Raw genomic sequence first — 14,785 nt, forward strand, 5'->3', positions numbered from 1 at the left:
CTTTCCAGGTTGACTGTGAATCACTGATAACTATTCTCTGGGAATGGTTTTCCAACCAGTTACATACCCATCTTACAGTAGCTCCATCTAGGCTGTATTTCCCTAGTTTATGAGACAGTCATAAACTGTCAGACAGTATCAAAACCCTTACTAAAGTCAAGATATACCACATCTACCACTTCCCCTCGCCCCAGGCTTGTTACCCTGTCAAAGAAAGCTATTAGGTTGGTTTGACATGATTTGCTCTTGACAAATCCGTGCTAACTGTTACTTATCACATTATTATCTTCTAGGTTTCTTCACATTGATTGCTTAATTATTTGCTCCATTATCTTTCAGGCACTGAAGTTAAGATGACTGATCTGTAATTCCCCAGGTTGTCTTTATTCCCATTTTTATAGATAGGCACTATATTTGCCCTTTTCCCATCCTCTGGAATCTCACCTATCTTCCATGACTTTTTGAAGATAATCGCTAATGGCTCAGATGTCTCCTCAGTCACCTCCTTGAGTATTCTAGGATGTATTTCATCAGGCCCTGGTGATTTGAAAACATCTAACTTGTCTAAGTAATTTTTAACTTGTTCTTTCCATATTTTAGCCTCTGATCCTATCTTCTGTTCACTGGCATTCATTAAGCTAGATGTTCAATTGCTACTAAATTTGTTGGTGAAAATTGAAACAAAAACGTAATTTAGCACTTCTGCCATTTCTACATTTTCTGTTATTGTTTTCCCCCTCTCATTGAGTAATGGGCCTACCCTGTCCTTGGTCTTCCTCTTGCTTGTAATGTATTTGTAGAATGTTTTCTTGTTACTCTTTGTGTCTCTAGCTGGTTTAATCTTCTTTTGTGCCTTGGCCCCATTCAAATCACAGGGACTACCTGTGTGAGTAAAGTGATTTATGAGCTTACGTATCTGAAGAACCGGGCCTTTATTACTTCCTTCACCAATGAAATTCAGCCATCACTGAGGTGGAATGTAAAAGCGTACAGCAGCACTCTCATAAAATTTGTGACAGGAAGGGAAGAAAGCTAGTGTATTTCAATTGAAACCGTTGAGGTAATTTTATTCTACCTTTATAAAATTCCTCATCTGATTTACAGGAACAAGTCTGACCTCCCATGTTATCTTTTTAATATCTTCAAGATGTGAGCGGGAAAGTTATAGACAAAGAAAAACAAAAGAGGGGTCAGAAAAAAGCAAACTAATATATTCCGTTTAATCATCATTAGGTTCAATAAGAGAAAATAGATTAATATCTTTCAGATGTTTTTCTTTAAGCTGTTTATATTTTTCATCTTTGTGTGTTTAGGAAAAATAGTTCTGCTTCTTACTTTTTTACTTCTGCTTTTTAAATAATAATCCCAACAGAGTGATTAGTACAATACAGGATAGATAAAGGGCAAATGTGAACAGGGAAAAAAGAGGTAACTTTTCCACAGGAAGGTTAAAAGAGAAAAAGGCACTTTCGAATAATTAATTTCCATAATTATAACTTGATATCCATTCTTGTCTGTCCTCTAAATGCATTTATTACAACAATTATTTAAATCTGTTTTTCCACTGATATAATTGCCTTTCTTCATATGTTTCATTTGACCCATATAAAACTAGAATTTATCTCCCTTTATTGTTGCAAATCATATGCTGCAGAAATGCAAAATCAGATAACTCTGAGGTTATAGGCAACATTGCCTATGTTAAATAAATTAAAAGCTTGCAAGTTTGGGAGTGTTGGCCTATTATTTTCCTTATGTTAGATCTTTTTGGATCTGAGTAATTGACAGGGATAATGGGATTTGAGGACTAGGGACGTTTTTTATTGTAAAGAAGCAAAAAAGAAAAACCTTCAAACTCACTTTAAAAAAACCTGAGATCATAAAAGTGAAAAATGTGGTGTGAGAGAGATTAATGATCTCTTACTTAGTCATAGCTATGATGAAGATAATACTTTTGACGTGAGATCTAACCCCTTGCCTTTACAGGTCTCCTGGTATCTTTCTTAAAGCACCACTATCCACTGAAAAATTACTCTCTAAATGGCATTGTGAGCTTCCATATTTATTGTCTTTCAGTGACTTCAGGCTCATGTTCTATTTTAAGTTCACAAGTTACAAAAATGTCTTTTGTAATTTGTCTGTACTGAAAACTAAACCTGTGAACTGAAGCTTCCGGCTTGTGCACCCTCACCTGTAGTAAAGATTTGTGAAGTCTAAGAACCTTAATTCAGGATTTCCTGTATTTTAAGTGTTTGTGTTTTCTCTGAATGGATTTTAGCAACTATAGCTCTATAGTAACACACTGTTTGTTTTTCCCTAGTCAAATATATTTACATATAGTTTGGGATCTGTTATGGCATGAATCACCAGTTGCTACTGTTACACGGGGGTTTGCAAATGCCTTTTCTTAGCATGTGAGCAGTATGCGGTCTGAACACTGTATTGATGTCAGGTTTCAGAGTAGCAGCCGTGTTAGTCTGTATTTGTGTTAGTTTTGTGACTGACTGGCTGTTTACCACCGCTCTTTTGAGGGAGCTGTGGTAAACCATGAGTTTTTCTGCTTTAATCATTCTCTCTAACTATTCTTACTGCTGAAGAGTGGCTTCCTGGGAATGGGCATTGGTGTTTGGCCTGACATTTCTTAACAAGGGATTGGGATTGCCTGCATGTGGTTAGTGACCTTTGTTCAATGACTGGTGTATATAGTGTAAATAAACAAGTTACACAGAGAAAATACCTTGACTCCACATCATTGATTTCTCCTCCAAGACAAAGCCAACTCCCAAGGTCCCAACCTCTGCTACTGCTCAGCAGAGAGACAACAGATCTAAAATGATATTTGTAATATTATGATCAAATCTGGCATTATTAGGAATCACAAACATAATTTGCTGTAGGGTCTCATTTGTCCCTATTATTTAAATGTTATTCTCTTTGGTATTACATTTATATCATTTGCAAACAAACCAAAACAGGGCTGTGAAAAGGAATTTGAAGGTGTGCTTGCTCGGAATAAAATAAGGCTTCCTCAGCATCATGTCTCTTTAGAGGGGGTTGAGAGAAGGGGTCCTGTGAGAAAAGTGTGGGGACTGAACTCAGTAGTTGTTAGAGGTTATTAATGAAGCTAGAGGAGAACAGTGAACGCTTATTCTTCCTGTTTGATAGTAGTTTAAACTGCAGCTATAAAGTATTGTAGGTTACATGAATTTGAGGGTAGTTGCTACCAAGAGCCTTCCCAATTCAAACAGAGAGATTGATATACAAGTCCTACGTAGAACTGAGTTACAGGCACCAGGGAAATGAGGTGAGACCTCCCTTCCCTATGTCCTCAATTTTATTTTACATTTTTAATTGTAATTTAATGTCAGGGTTTGTTGAATTATCAATAAGTTTAGCAATTTTTGTTGTTGTTTTTGCTCAGCTGCTACCAAAATCAGAAGAGACCCTCGTGGTGATCTGTGTACACACACTGTCTTCTTGAATATTTTCACTTCTTTATTGTTTTACTTACAGCTTTTCACCAAATGCCAGTGGATTCAAGTTCCCTTTACCAGTCAGCAGTTTCGGTGCTGCATAACTCATATTTGGATTCCACATCTCGGAATGGCTTTCAGTACAGTCGAGTGACTTTGGTGAATAATGATGTATTTTTAAAGGAGGTATGTTTCGTGGGCGAGGGGTTTAGTTAAAGGTTTTGCAAAGGAGGGAATTTCTTCCGTGTCTTCCAGGGTTCTGTTATGTTCCATTGTTTTTTTTGCCTGCCATTTGTGGCAGATGTTTTGATTCTTTCGTTTCCAGAGTTCAGTTAATTTATACGTCCCATTGTGACCTTTGCCCAATTTACAATTCCTGAATGAGTCGAGCATTTTCTTTCTTTTTTCTTCTTGACCCTTCTGCTCCCTACCCCACTCCTTCCTTTGACTGTGGAATAAAGGCTGCAAAATCTGCAGCTGCAGGGCCTCCTCTTCAAGTCATGGGGGGCCCTCAGGCCCGGTTGAAATGCTAATGCGATGCTTATGCTCGAGGGCTTTTCGCGTGGAGCATGAGCTGCTTCATGCTGATTTGAGCCCCAAGTTAAATCAGGATGTCTCTCCTTTTATCGTGGCCCTGGCTGGGATATGTCAGGTCCTCCATCTACCTGTGACCAGGATAGCTCCCTATGCTCTTCCCTTAACTCCTCTTGCAAACATTCATGTGTAATGCCGACAGACCCCAGTTGTCAGCGGGCGGGATCAAACCAGGGGATCTCTGGAGCTTAGTGCATGAGCTTCTACCGCATGAGCTAAAAGCCAACTGACTTCTTAGCTAAGGCTGTAGAGCAAAAAGAAAAGGAGTACTTGTGGCACCTTAGAGACTAACCAATTTATTTGAGCATGAGCTTTCGTGAGCTACAGCTCACTTCATCGGATGCATGCCGTGGAAACTGCAGCAGACTTTATTTATACACAGAGAATATGAAAAAATACCTCCTCCCACCCCACTGTCCTGCTGGTAATAGCTTATCTAAAGTGGTCATCAGGTGGGCCATTTCCAGCACAAATCCAGGTTTTCTCACCCTCCACCCCCCCCACACAAATTCACTCTCCTGCTGGTAATAGCCCATCCAAAGTGACAACTCTTTACACAATGTGCATGATAATAAAGTTGGGCCATTTCCTGCACAAATCCAGGTTCTCTCACCCCCTCACCCCCCTCCCAAAAACCGCACACACAAACTCACTATCCTGCTGGTAATAGCTCATCCAAAGTGACCATTCTCCCTACAATGTGCATAATTAAGGTGGGCCATTTCCAGCACAAATCCAGGTTTTCTCACATCCCCCCCACCCCCATACACACACAAACTCACTCTCCTGCTGGTAATAGCTCATAAATAAATAAAGTCTGCTGCAGTTTCCACGGCATGCATCCGATGAAGTGAGCTGTAGCTCACGAAAGCTCATGCTCAAATAAATTGGTTAGTCTCTAAGGTGCCACAAGTACTCCTTTTCTTTTTGCGAATACAGACTAACACGGCTGAAGGCTGTAGAGCAGACTCATTTAACTTTCTCTCTAAGTGGTCTTGGTGCCACTAGATGGGACAGAACACCACACCCAGGAGGTGTGTGGGTTACACATGCACAAGACTGAACCACATCATGCCCTTTCTACAGCAGGGGTGAAACCATTTTAAAAATATTTATTTAAAGAGGGCTTTCCGGTACCTTCTTCATTTGTATTGTGCTCGAGGCTGTATTCTTTGAAGATTGCAAATGACTCTTCAAGCCCCCAGGAACCAGTGCTTCTGTTGTCATTAACTAAAAATAGAGCTGAAATCGTAGTCAACATGTCACAGGGCAGGGTTCACCTCACCCTGGATTCCTCTCTGCAAGCAATCCTCATGTATGCCAGTGGCAAGTTCAACACCCAGTGCTTTATTTACAGTAGACAAGTCCTTGTCCCTCCAACAACATAAAACTTTTACATTTCCTCTAGGCAGGGGGGTGGGAGGTGGAGGGAAGAGATCTCACCTCCCTGAGATCCTGGGCTTCACTGGCCCTTCCTTCCTGTGTATCCCTCCCTGCTCTTTCCTCTTCCTGTCTCTCTTTTAAGGGTCCTCAGCTGAGGAGCTGACTCGCCTTGTTAACTGGTTAAACATCCAGTCCTTAGCCAATTATCTCCTCAATTGGACTTGCATGGGGACGATTGCCAAATCAGCCTTAGGCCACTCTGACTCTTTCACACTGCATTACAGTGGCACAGTTACACTGTAGAGAAAAGGAGTACTTGTGGCACCTTAGAGACTAACCAATTTATTAGAGCATAAGCTTTCGTGAGCTACAGCTCACTTGCATCTGATGAAGTGAGCTGTAGCTCACGAAAGCTTATGCTCTAATAAATTGGTTAGTCTCTAAGGTGCCACAAGTACTCCTTTTCTTTTTGCGAATACAGACTAACACGGCTGTTACTCTGAAAACTGTAGAGTGTAGAGATTTCCTATATCTGTGGAAGGGGTTTTCCATTGATGTAGGTAATCCAAGGCTCTGAGAGGCCTGCTCTACACCTAAATCTTAGGTCAACCTGGCCACGTGGCTCAGGGTTGTGAAAAATTTCTGTTTGCCCGAAGCTGGGAATGAGCGACAGGGGATGGATCACTTGATGATTACCTGTTCTATTCTGGGGCACCTGGCATTGGCCACTGACGGAAGACAGGATACTGGGCTAGATGGACCTTTGGACTGACCCAGTAGGGCCATTCTTATGTTCTTATGCCCTCTGTGAGATAGTTAGATCAACCTAACCCCACTGTAGGCGCAGGTAGGTCGCCGGCAGAATTCTTTTGTCAACCTAATAACGGTTTATTTTTTTAGATTATATTATTGTAGCCCAGGAATCCCAGTCATGGACTCCTAAACTAGAAATCAGTTCATTTGCTATTTAACAATAGTTTAGCAAACATGTACGTTTGTTTTAAAATCCGATCAGACCGTCTTCAATGCTGCAGTCACACTTGGGCGTAAGTACAAAAAACGAAAGTGTGATATTCAGCCTACTGCTTTTCTAACTTGCAGTCTCATCTTAAATCTTTTCTGTCCTCCCACAATTTTTAAGGAGATTTCATAAATCAATTCCATGAGATAAGAAAAGCAATTTGAAAAAATTAGCTCCCTGCCTGCTCACTTAGGCTCTTGTTACATTTTCTGTAGCATGGAGCTCAGTTAAAAGCATCCCATGCTGGAGTTATACAAGTACTAAATCCCTGGAAAAAAGTTTTAAAAGAATCAAACTATAAACCCCCATAACTGCATTTGGCCGGCAGAATGGAATGCCGAGCAAGTCCCTTTGTGCATCTGGACCGAGGTTCTCGCAAGCCTTGACAAACACACTCCCCTGCTTTCTAGTGGGGGAGTCAAACTACGCTTTCAAATGAAGTTTTAGCTCATACACCAGTGAAGAAATCCTTCCAAATGTAAACAGATGAGACAGTGGTAAAAACAACTGTTCCTTTCCTCCTCCTACTGATACCATCAATGGTAGTGCACCCGCAGGAGATTGGGAGAAAATTGCTGAAGTAGGCACAGTCATGCTTGTCTGTCAAAGCCACTGTCTCATAGTTTCACCCTTTCAAAGCACTGTCAGCCTGGAACATCAGGGGCACTTCAACAATCCCCTGGATTTCCCTTCAAACCCTGTGCACACTTCGAGCACTAACAAGTGGGATAGATCAGCTGGCCTGCTGCATGATTCGTCAATGATTGCATGTCCAGGGAGCAAGTCATGAAAGAAATTTTAATACTGGATACAAAACCTTCACATCGTTTCTGTAAAGAGGGGCAAGAATGAAGAATTCTTTTTGTGTGTGGTTTGTTTAGACCCGGTGAATGTTTTAGTTTAAGCAGGTCAGTTTGAATTCTGTCACCATTTTAAATATATTTTATGCCCTAGAAAGGGAGTGTGTTTAGAGCAGAGGACTGGAACCAAAACTCCTAGGCTATACAGAATTCCAACTTCCCTGTGCATCGGTTTCCCCTTCCGTGAAATGGATATAACATATGCCGACATCACATGGAAGTTGCGAGGGTAAAAAGTGTACTGCTGCAATTCTTTTAATAATAATAAAAATGGCCTCAAGCAATTAACAGACTATGGTGAACAGATGAACAAATAATACAAATACACTGCTGCTGGTTCTTGCTCACATGCTCAGCGTCTAACTGATCATCATATTTGGGGTTGGGAAGGAATTTTCCCCTAGGTCAGATTGGCAGAAACCGAGGGGGCTTTTTGCCTTCCTCTGCAGCATGGGGCTCGGGTCACTTGCAGGTTTAAACTAGTGTAAATGGTGGATTCTCTTTAACTTTATGTCTTTAAATCATGATTTGATGACTTCAGTAACTCAGCCAGAGGTTATGGGTCTATTAAAGGGATGGTGGGAAAAGTTCTGTGGCCTTCAGTGTGCAAGAACAGGAGGTCAGACTAGATGATCATGATGGGCCCTTCCGGCTTTAAAGTCTATGATTCTATAAATACTTGTGTTGAAAGGCTTTTTAGGCATTCCATGATCCGTGTTTCTCCTGCACCAGCAGTTGTTTATCTTACTAGCATCTAAACAGTGCAGGTAGATGTTTCCTTAGGTTGCTTTGGGAGTTAGTAAGGTCACTGATATTTGTAGGGAAATCACAGACCCTGAACTTGGGTCTTGCCACATAAATAAAGGAGGAACTAATTATTAACTACCATATTTTGATTTATAAAATATAATTATTAATACATATTAAGTATGTATGTATTCAAGACCGTAAGACCTTAAATGCTTTTTGAAATGAAGAAAAAAGCATTTTAGTTACCTTTAGTTAATGTTTGTAGAGCACTTTAAGATCTTTAAATGAAGTGTGCTATATAACTGCATAATAATCCCTGTATCACAATATTAATGTGGGTCTAGTACTTGGAATATATAAAAGAAGCAGCCTTTTTGTGTCTTCTGCAGTACAAAACTTTTACCCAGGAAAAGGAAGCGAGTGGCTATACCAAGGAGGAACTTGATGAGACCTATGCATTTCTTCTGTTTGATAGTGAAAGCGAGGTAAAGTGGAAAAGTTGTTCAGCATAAGATATTGAGATGCTGCATCTTTGAATACTTTCATTTTCAATGAGGCTCCTCCCCAAGGAAGTCCATCAGAATTATTCTTAAATGGTTTAGTTTCTCTTTGTAATCTGCACTGCCTCTTCATTGTGATCATTGCTGTATAAATAAGCCAGAGGAGAATTTATCTGATAAAAAGGATCTGACAGTGACTCTGATCTTTTTTAAAAAGTCTATTGTTGTTGTCTGAGTGCTGACAGACTGTGCAAACAGAGGGAAAGGCATTTTCCCTCCCCTAGTGAATTTACAGTCCAGTGCAGACATGAGCAAAACAGCTCAGATATGTTTATAATGAAAAAGAACCTCTGTGACAGAAGACAGCAGTTTACAAGCATCCTTTTGAAGAAACTCTGTAGGTTGTGGAAGTAAAGTGCTAGAATATTAAGGAAGTGCAAGACATCAGCCTTCTGTCTGCCAAGACTTTTCTGAGGGGGTGGAATTTTCCAAAAACTTCCAAAGCACTGTGTGTTGAATGAATATAAAATGTTCATTCAATGTCATAGCCAGACCTGATAAATGGCTCTCAACATTTAGAGCCATCTTTCCACTGACTTCAATGAACATTGGATCTGTCCGTAATTATATTCAGATCATAAGTGTTTTGTGAATGTGAAAATAATTAACTTTTTGGCAATACTTAAATACATTTATTAACTGAAAGTATGTTTGCTAAGTGTTGTAATAGTGACAGGATAGCTAAACATCTTATCTTTAAAATAAATAAATGAGGCTATAACTTATTTTGAAGGCAAAAGCGGTGTGTCAGAGTGGACTTCGTATAAACACCCGATCCCTTACCACGCTAGGTGATCCAGCAAAAGGTAAGGTTTAAGTACAGAGGGGAAAAATCTGATTTGTTATAATAAACTGCAAGCAGTTTCTTGAAAAGAACATACAAATGAACTTTTATGACTTACTTTTTTAATCTTTCAAATAAATAAAATTAACAATCTGTTATTTCTTATTTTTTTAAAATTAGATTCAGTTGTTCAATGGATCAAGCAATCAGTGTTGTTTTCCTCCTGTAATGTAGTTAGCTATTGAAATGATGATGGTTTTACCACCTTTCTTCTCCATCTCAGTTTTTTCAGTCAGAGTCACAATTTAGCAAAGATGCCAAAATTTAAAACATCTTCCTCTACATTGACCATCATACTTGTCCAGAGCCTCTTGCTGATCCATTGCATTTTGCCAGTTCTTGTTATTACTACTTTTAATAATAATATCGTGCCAAAATAATACAGTGCTGCACACTTTACAAAACATAGAAAAGACCCGTTCCCTGACCCAAAAGTCTAAGGACCTGATCCTGTAAAAGATACTTGGTATAGGGTTAACCATCATGAGTAATCCCATTGATAATCAGTAGGACCACTCATGATAGTAAATGCTAGGCTCAGAGAAATGTTTGCAGGATTGAGCCCCAAATTTAGAAACAATTTAGACAATAACAGACAGGGGGAAGGTTAGAATTGCTTCATCTATGTCTGCATCTTAATCCCACTGGATTATGAAGAGTACTATGACAACAAGAACTTTTAAATAAATTACATAAAGTCGTATTCATTTCAGGAAGCTGATGAAAAGGCCCTGTGGATTTTCACTCTTTTAATTTAATGTTCTTGAGGGTGGATTTTCGTATTAAAAAAACAAACAGACGTTTGTTTGTCGTTTTTGTTTTAGATATTTAATTGAATGCCCCAAATGTTATAACCTGACACTTTGGCACATTTTGTTCAATATAAATTAAAATAGTACAAGCAAATCTAGATGATTAGGGCTACTGATATTCGTAACTTGATTTACACACCCAACGTATAGCTGATCAATGCATAATTCAGAGGTTTACATCAATTTTACATTTTAAAGTTCAAACAAACAAAAAAACCACCCTGTGAAGTTGACTTAAGATTTGAAACTAAGGCGACATGTTTGTCAGCATTATATCTTTTCTTTTAAACTATTTTATTATTGGTATCAGGAAGCTGAAATAGGTTTTTGGTTCCACTGAAAGTAATATTGTAACTACACCTCCTTGCTCAGGAATCGTACATTCTGGAATCAGTGGAATCAAACAGGAGTAAAACTGAAGTAGTGTGGCAGTGAATCACACACTACATTTCTGAGAATTTAGACATGCATTTGTGTTTTTTTGGGGAAGGGGGCTACATGAAAGCAATGCTAAAACAGAAAGTGTCTGAAATATTTTAATTTCTTAGGGTTTTTTCTCCTGCTTGACCTAATATTTTTGTACATAGCTCCTTCTTTTGAAAGTAATTCAAGATCTGTTGCGGTTTCATTTTTTCCTGATGTTTTGTACACTAGCAGCTGCCAAGAAATTGTTGCCTCTATGAATTCAAACACATAATCTCACTCCCTTCCCTTGCCACCCTTTTGTATATGGAAATCAAGGGATAAATGCAGCCAATGAACTGGAAGTTATTGTTTTTGACTGTTGCTGGTAGCTATCTGTATTTTTGGTTGTAAGCACTGTTGGATTTTCCCCACAGAGAAAGGGGATAGGAGATGCTGACTTTCACATAAAGCTCCCTTGTGTCATGAAATAGTTTAGAGTTATTTTATCTGGAAGTTGAGGGGCATGTAGAGGTTACAGAGAAGGAGTCGGAAGGCGTGGTTGTCATCTGGCCTGAACCACAGACTATCCATCTTTAATTAACCCAGGTGAAAGCTGAATAAAAACAAGCCCTCAGCAAACACCACAGTACTACATCTGGTCTGAGCTCTCCTACTTATGTAAATTCCAAATTGATAACCTCAGCATGTATTAACCCCCTCAATGCTAGGCCAACATACGCAGCTCTTTATGACCTTTCATCAGGTTTCACCATAGAGGGCCTTGATCCTGCAAACGCATACTGTAAGTACTCCTACTAAATCAGTAGGACTACTCACAGGAGTAGTCCCTAAGTTTGGCAGTGAATGAGATGTATTGTAGCCAGTCATATCTAAAATAAATCCATAGCCCTAGTTTTAACTTTGAAATGTATTTAAACACTTCTGACTGGGAAAATCTTATAACATACACATCTCCTGTGAGACTTGAGGGTCTCGGGAGGGGTGCAAAGTAATCGTGCGGTCTTACATGATATGCTTGGGTATCATACAAACAATATAATGCGGGGCCCACAATCTACAATAGCGAACAACACTGAGCTGTCACAGTTTCAGTTCTTTAAGAACCCTTTTCAGGGTACAAAGGGACACTTTCAGGTAGCTTGGGCTCAAAATTAAGGTTTTACTCAAAGAACAAATCATACAGTATAATAGCTAAAATATTTTTCATTGGGGTTTTCTTATTTAGTCATTATTTATAATCCAGAATTCCAAAAAGAGTATTAAATATATTTATATTTTATTTTTTTTTAAAGGGGCTTATGTTTCCAAGTACTCAGACTACCTTCATCCAAGGCCCTGGTATCATGGAAAATCTGGCTGTATTGTAATTTTTAAACTAATTAAGGTAAAACTCAATCTTTTTGTCCCCCCACAGACTGGTTAATGAAAGTTCCCATAGAGCAGCAGGCAAGACAAAAATGTTAATGTTGGTGTGTTGTCCTAATATTGATATGCTATAAAATCAATACTATATTGATACCTTTTTTGGAATCTGGGGTATTTAGTACATATTGATTAGGGGCACGGTGCACCGTGAAGTATGAGATCAAAGGGTGCCTTGGTATTACTCCAGAAGCGTGGATATCTCTGAGAGTTTCATCTGAGAAAGTCTTTCAGTATTTGTTCCACGATGCATTATTTACTACTAGGCTTGTCAACTTTCTGTTGGCACAAAATTGAACACCGTAGCCCTGCCCATTCCCCAAGGTCCCGCCCCCACTCACTACATTTCCCCCTCCCTTGGTGGCTTGCTTTCCCCCACCCTCACTCACTTTCACTGGGCTGGGGTAGGGGTTGAGGTGCGGGAGGGGATGAGGGCTCTAAATGCAGGTGTGGGCTTCGGGGTGGGGCCAGAAATGAGGGGTTCAGGGTGTGGGAGCGGGCTCCAGGCTGGGGCAGGTAGCTGGGGTGTGGGGGTGGTGAGGGCTTGGGCTGGGGATGAGGGATTTGGAGTGTAGGAGGGGGCTCCAGGCTGGGGTTTGGGGCCAAGGGATTTGGAATGTGGGAGGGGGCTGCAGGTTGAGGCAGGGAGTTGGGGTGCAGGAGGGGGTGAGGGCTCCAGCTGGGGGTGTGGGCTCTGGGATGCAGCCAGGGATTAGGGGTTTCGGTGCAGGAGGGGGCTCCAGGCTGGGGCTGAGGGATTCGGAGTGTGGGAGGAGGCTGCAGGTTGAGGCAGGGGGCTGGGATACAGGAGTGGGTGAGGGCTCTGAGGCGGGGCCAGGGATGAGGGGTTCAGGGTGTGGGAGGGGGCTCTGGGCTGGGGTAGGGGGTTGAGGTGAAGGGGGGTGAGGGCTCTGGGCTGGGGGTGCGGGCTCTGGGGTGGGCCCAGGGATGAGGGGTCTGGGGTGCAAGAGGAGGCTCCGGGTTTGGGGAGGAGCTCAGGGTGGGGGTGCAGTCTTTGGGATGGGGCCGGGGATGAGGGGTTTTGGATGCAGGAGGGGGCTTTGGGGGGGCTCAGGGCTGGGGCAGGGAGTTCGGGGTTGGGGTGCGAGCTTACCTCGGGCAGCTCCAGGTCAGCGGTGCAGCGGAACTAAGCCAGGCTGCCTGCCTGTCCTGGGGCACTGTGCTGCACCCCGGAAGCGGCCAGCAGGTCCTGCTCCTAGGTGGGGAGTGGGGGGCAGGAGGCTCCGTGGGGCGTGCTGCTCTCGCCCATAAGCACCGCCCCCGCCAATTCCCATTGGCTGGTTCCCAGCCAGTGGGAGTGTGGAGCCAATGCTCAGGGTGGGGGCAGCATGCAGAGCCCCGTGCCCCCCCCCCGCCTAGGAGCTGGACCTGCTGGCCACTTCCGGGGCACAGCACGGTGCCCCAGGACAGGAAGGGCCTAGCCTGCCTTGGCTCTGCATCACCGCCGACCGGACTTTTAATGGCCCTGGTCAGCAGTGCTGACTGGAGCCGCCAGGGTCCCTTTTCAACCGGGTGTTCTGGTCGAAAACCGGACACCTGGTCACCCTATTCACTACCCTGCTAGACTTAAATGAGAAACTCAGCTTTTGCGTGCAAAGATGGGGCTCCCATGGAAGCTGATTGGAGCGGCGCACATACTCCTATCCAAAGGCAGAATTACAGCACTTCCAAGTGTTACGTATCTGGCGTGACGCCGATCCATCCCACAGCCCTGTTACGGTGTCCCATATCCATCTGCAAGTTTGTCCTCCTGGCCCCTGGGCGCTGCTGTGGTGCTGGATTTCAGGCATCCTCTCTTGCCTCCCCTCTCTGTGGGTCTCCAGGTGGTGCTTGGCCAGCGTTCTCTGAGCCCTCCTGGCAGCAGGGAGGCGGGTGGTGGGGGCAGAGCGGTGAAGCGGGGGCGGAAATGGGAGAGCAGAGTGGGAAAGGCATCTCCACGTTCCTTGCCACTCCCCAGGCTCCCAGCAACCCACCCAAGCTTTGTGCCAGGCTCCCCCCCCCACCCCCCAGCCCCTCTTCACCCCTCACAGCCCCAGACACCCATCAGGGCTCTGGTTCTGGGTCTTCTCCCCTGCACTCCCCACAAGGAGTGTGCGGTGGGGGACATAGGCTCCCTGTCTCCCCGCCACCGGCTTCCCTTGCTCAGCAGGACCCCGATGGAGAGATCGATCTGTCTCCTTCCCTCTTTTAGGGAGTTGTGGAGGATGTGCGAGCAGCCCCTTTTATAGAGAGCTTTGAGATTCTGGGAGGGATGGCAAAGTTATCTTCAAATTCAAGGGTGGTTTGCTGCTGTTTAAAGCATTTTTACCAGCGTTGTTTTTTTGCAAATGTGTTTGTCACAGGGAAAGGTCAAGTTCGTGCCAGAGAATTACACGGCAAATTACACCAATCCGACTCCTGGCTATGACTGCCACATCTCTGTGAATATAAACAATATTTCCTTGGAGACTAGTCATTTTCGGGCCTTCGAATTGAGTCAGGTACAGTGGCTAGCAACAAACAGACGGCTTGAAGAAATATTTCTGAACTGAATGTGAGATGGGTGTGGGATGAAGGACTGCATTAAGGCACTGCTGAATGAAGTCATTCTCTTTCATCTGTTTTTCCTTTTTTTTTCTT

General features: G+C 42.6%; 1 protein-coding gene and 1 long non-coding RNA gene across 8 annotated transcripts in view; one reads left to right on the forward strand and one right to left on the reverse strand.

Annotated features, from left to right (window-relative positions):
* The window catches only part of TASOR2 (transcription activation suppressor family member 2), a 98,254-nt gene that overhangs the window by 35,320 nt on the left and 48,149 nt on the right, over nt 1-14,785 (forward strand). For 6 of the 7 annotated variants that reach the window (XM_073328882.1, XM_073328884.1, XM_073328880.1 and 3 more), the window contains exons 2-6: nt 3,514-3,659; nt 8,471-8,566; nt 9,375-9,447; nt 12,016-12,107; nt 14,509-14,646. In XM_073328882.1, the coding sequence (XP_073184983.1) occupies nt 3,514-3,659; nt 8,471-8,566; nt 9,375-9,447; nt 12,016-12,107; nt 14,509-14,646 (545 nt within the window). The remainder of the gene's footprint in view (nt 1-3,513; nt 3,660-8,470; nt 8,567-9,374; nt 9,448-12,015; nt 12,108-14,508; nt 14,647-14,785) is intronic. The other variant, XM_073328883.1, reaches the window with a different exon arrangement.
* Nucleotides 1-14,785, reverse strand: part of LOC140905474 (uncharacterized) — a 54,328-nt gene that overhangs the window by 4,026 nt on the left and 35,517 nt on the right. Inside the window, exon 3 of the long non-coding RNA XR_012156861.1 lies at nt 2,738-2,827. This is a non-coding gene — a long non-coding RNA (uncharacterized lncRNA). The remainder of the gene's footprint in view (nt 1-2,737; nt 2,828-14,785) is intronic.

This window comes from Lepidochelys kempii, chromosome 1 (genome assembly GCF_965140265.1).
Source record: "Lepidochelys kempii isolate rLepKem1 chromosome 1, rLepKem1.hap2, whole genome shotgun sequence".
Lineage (NCBI taxonomy): Eukaryota > Metazoa > Chordata > Testudines > Cheloniidae > Lepidochelys > Lepidochelys kempii.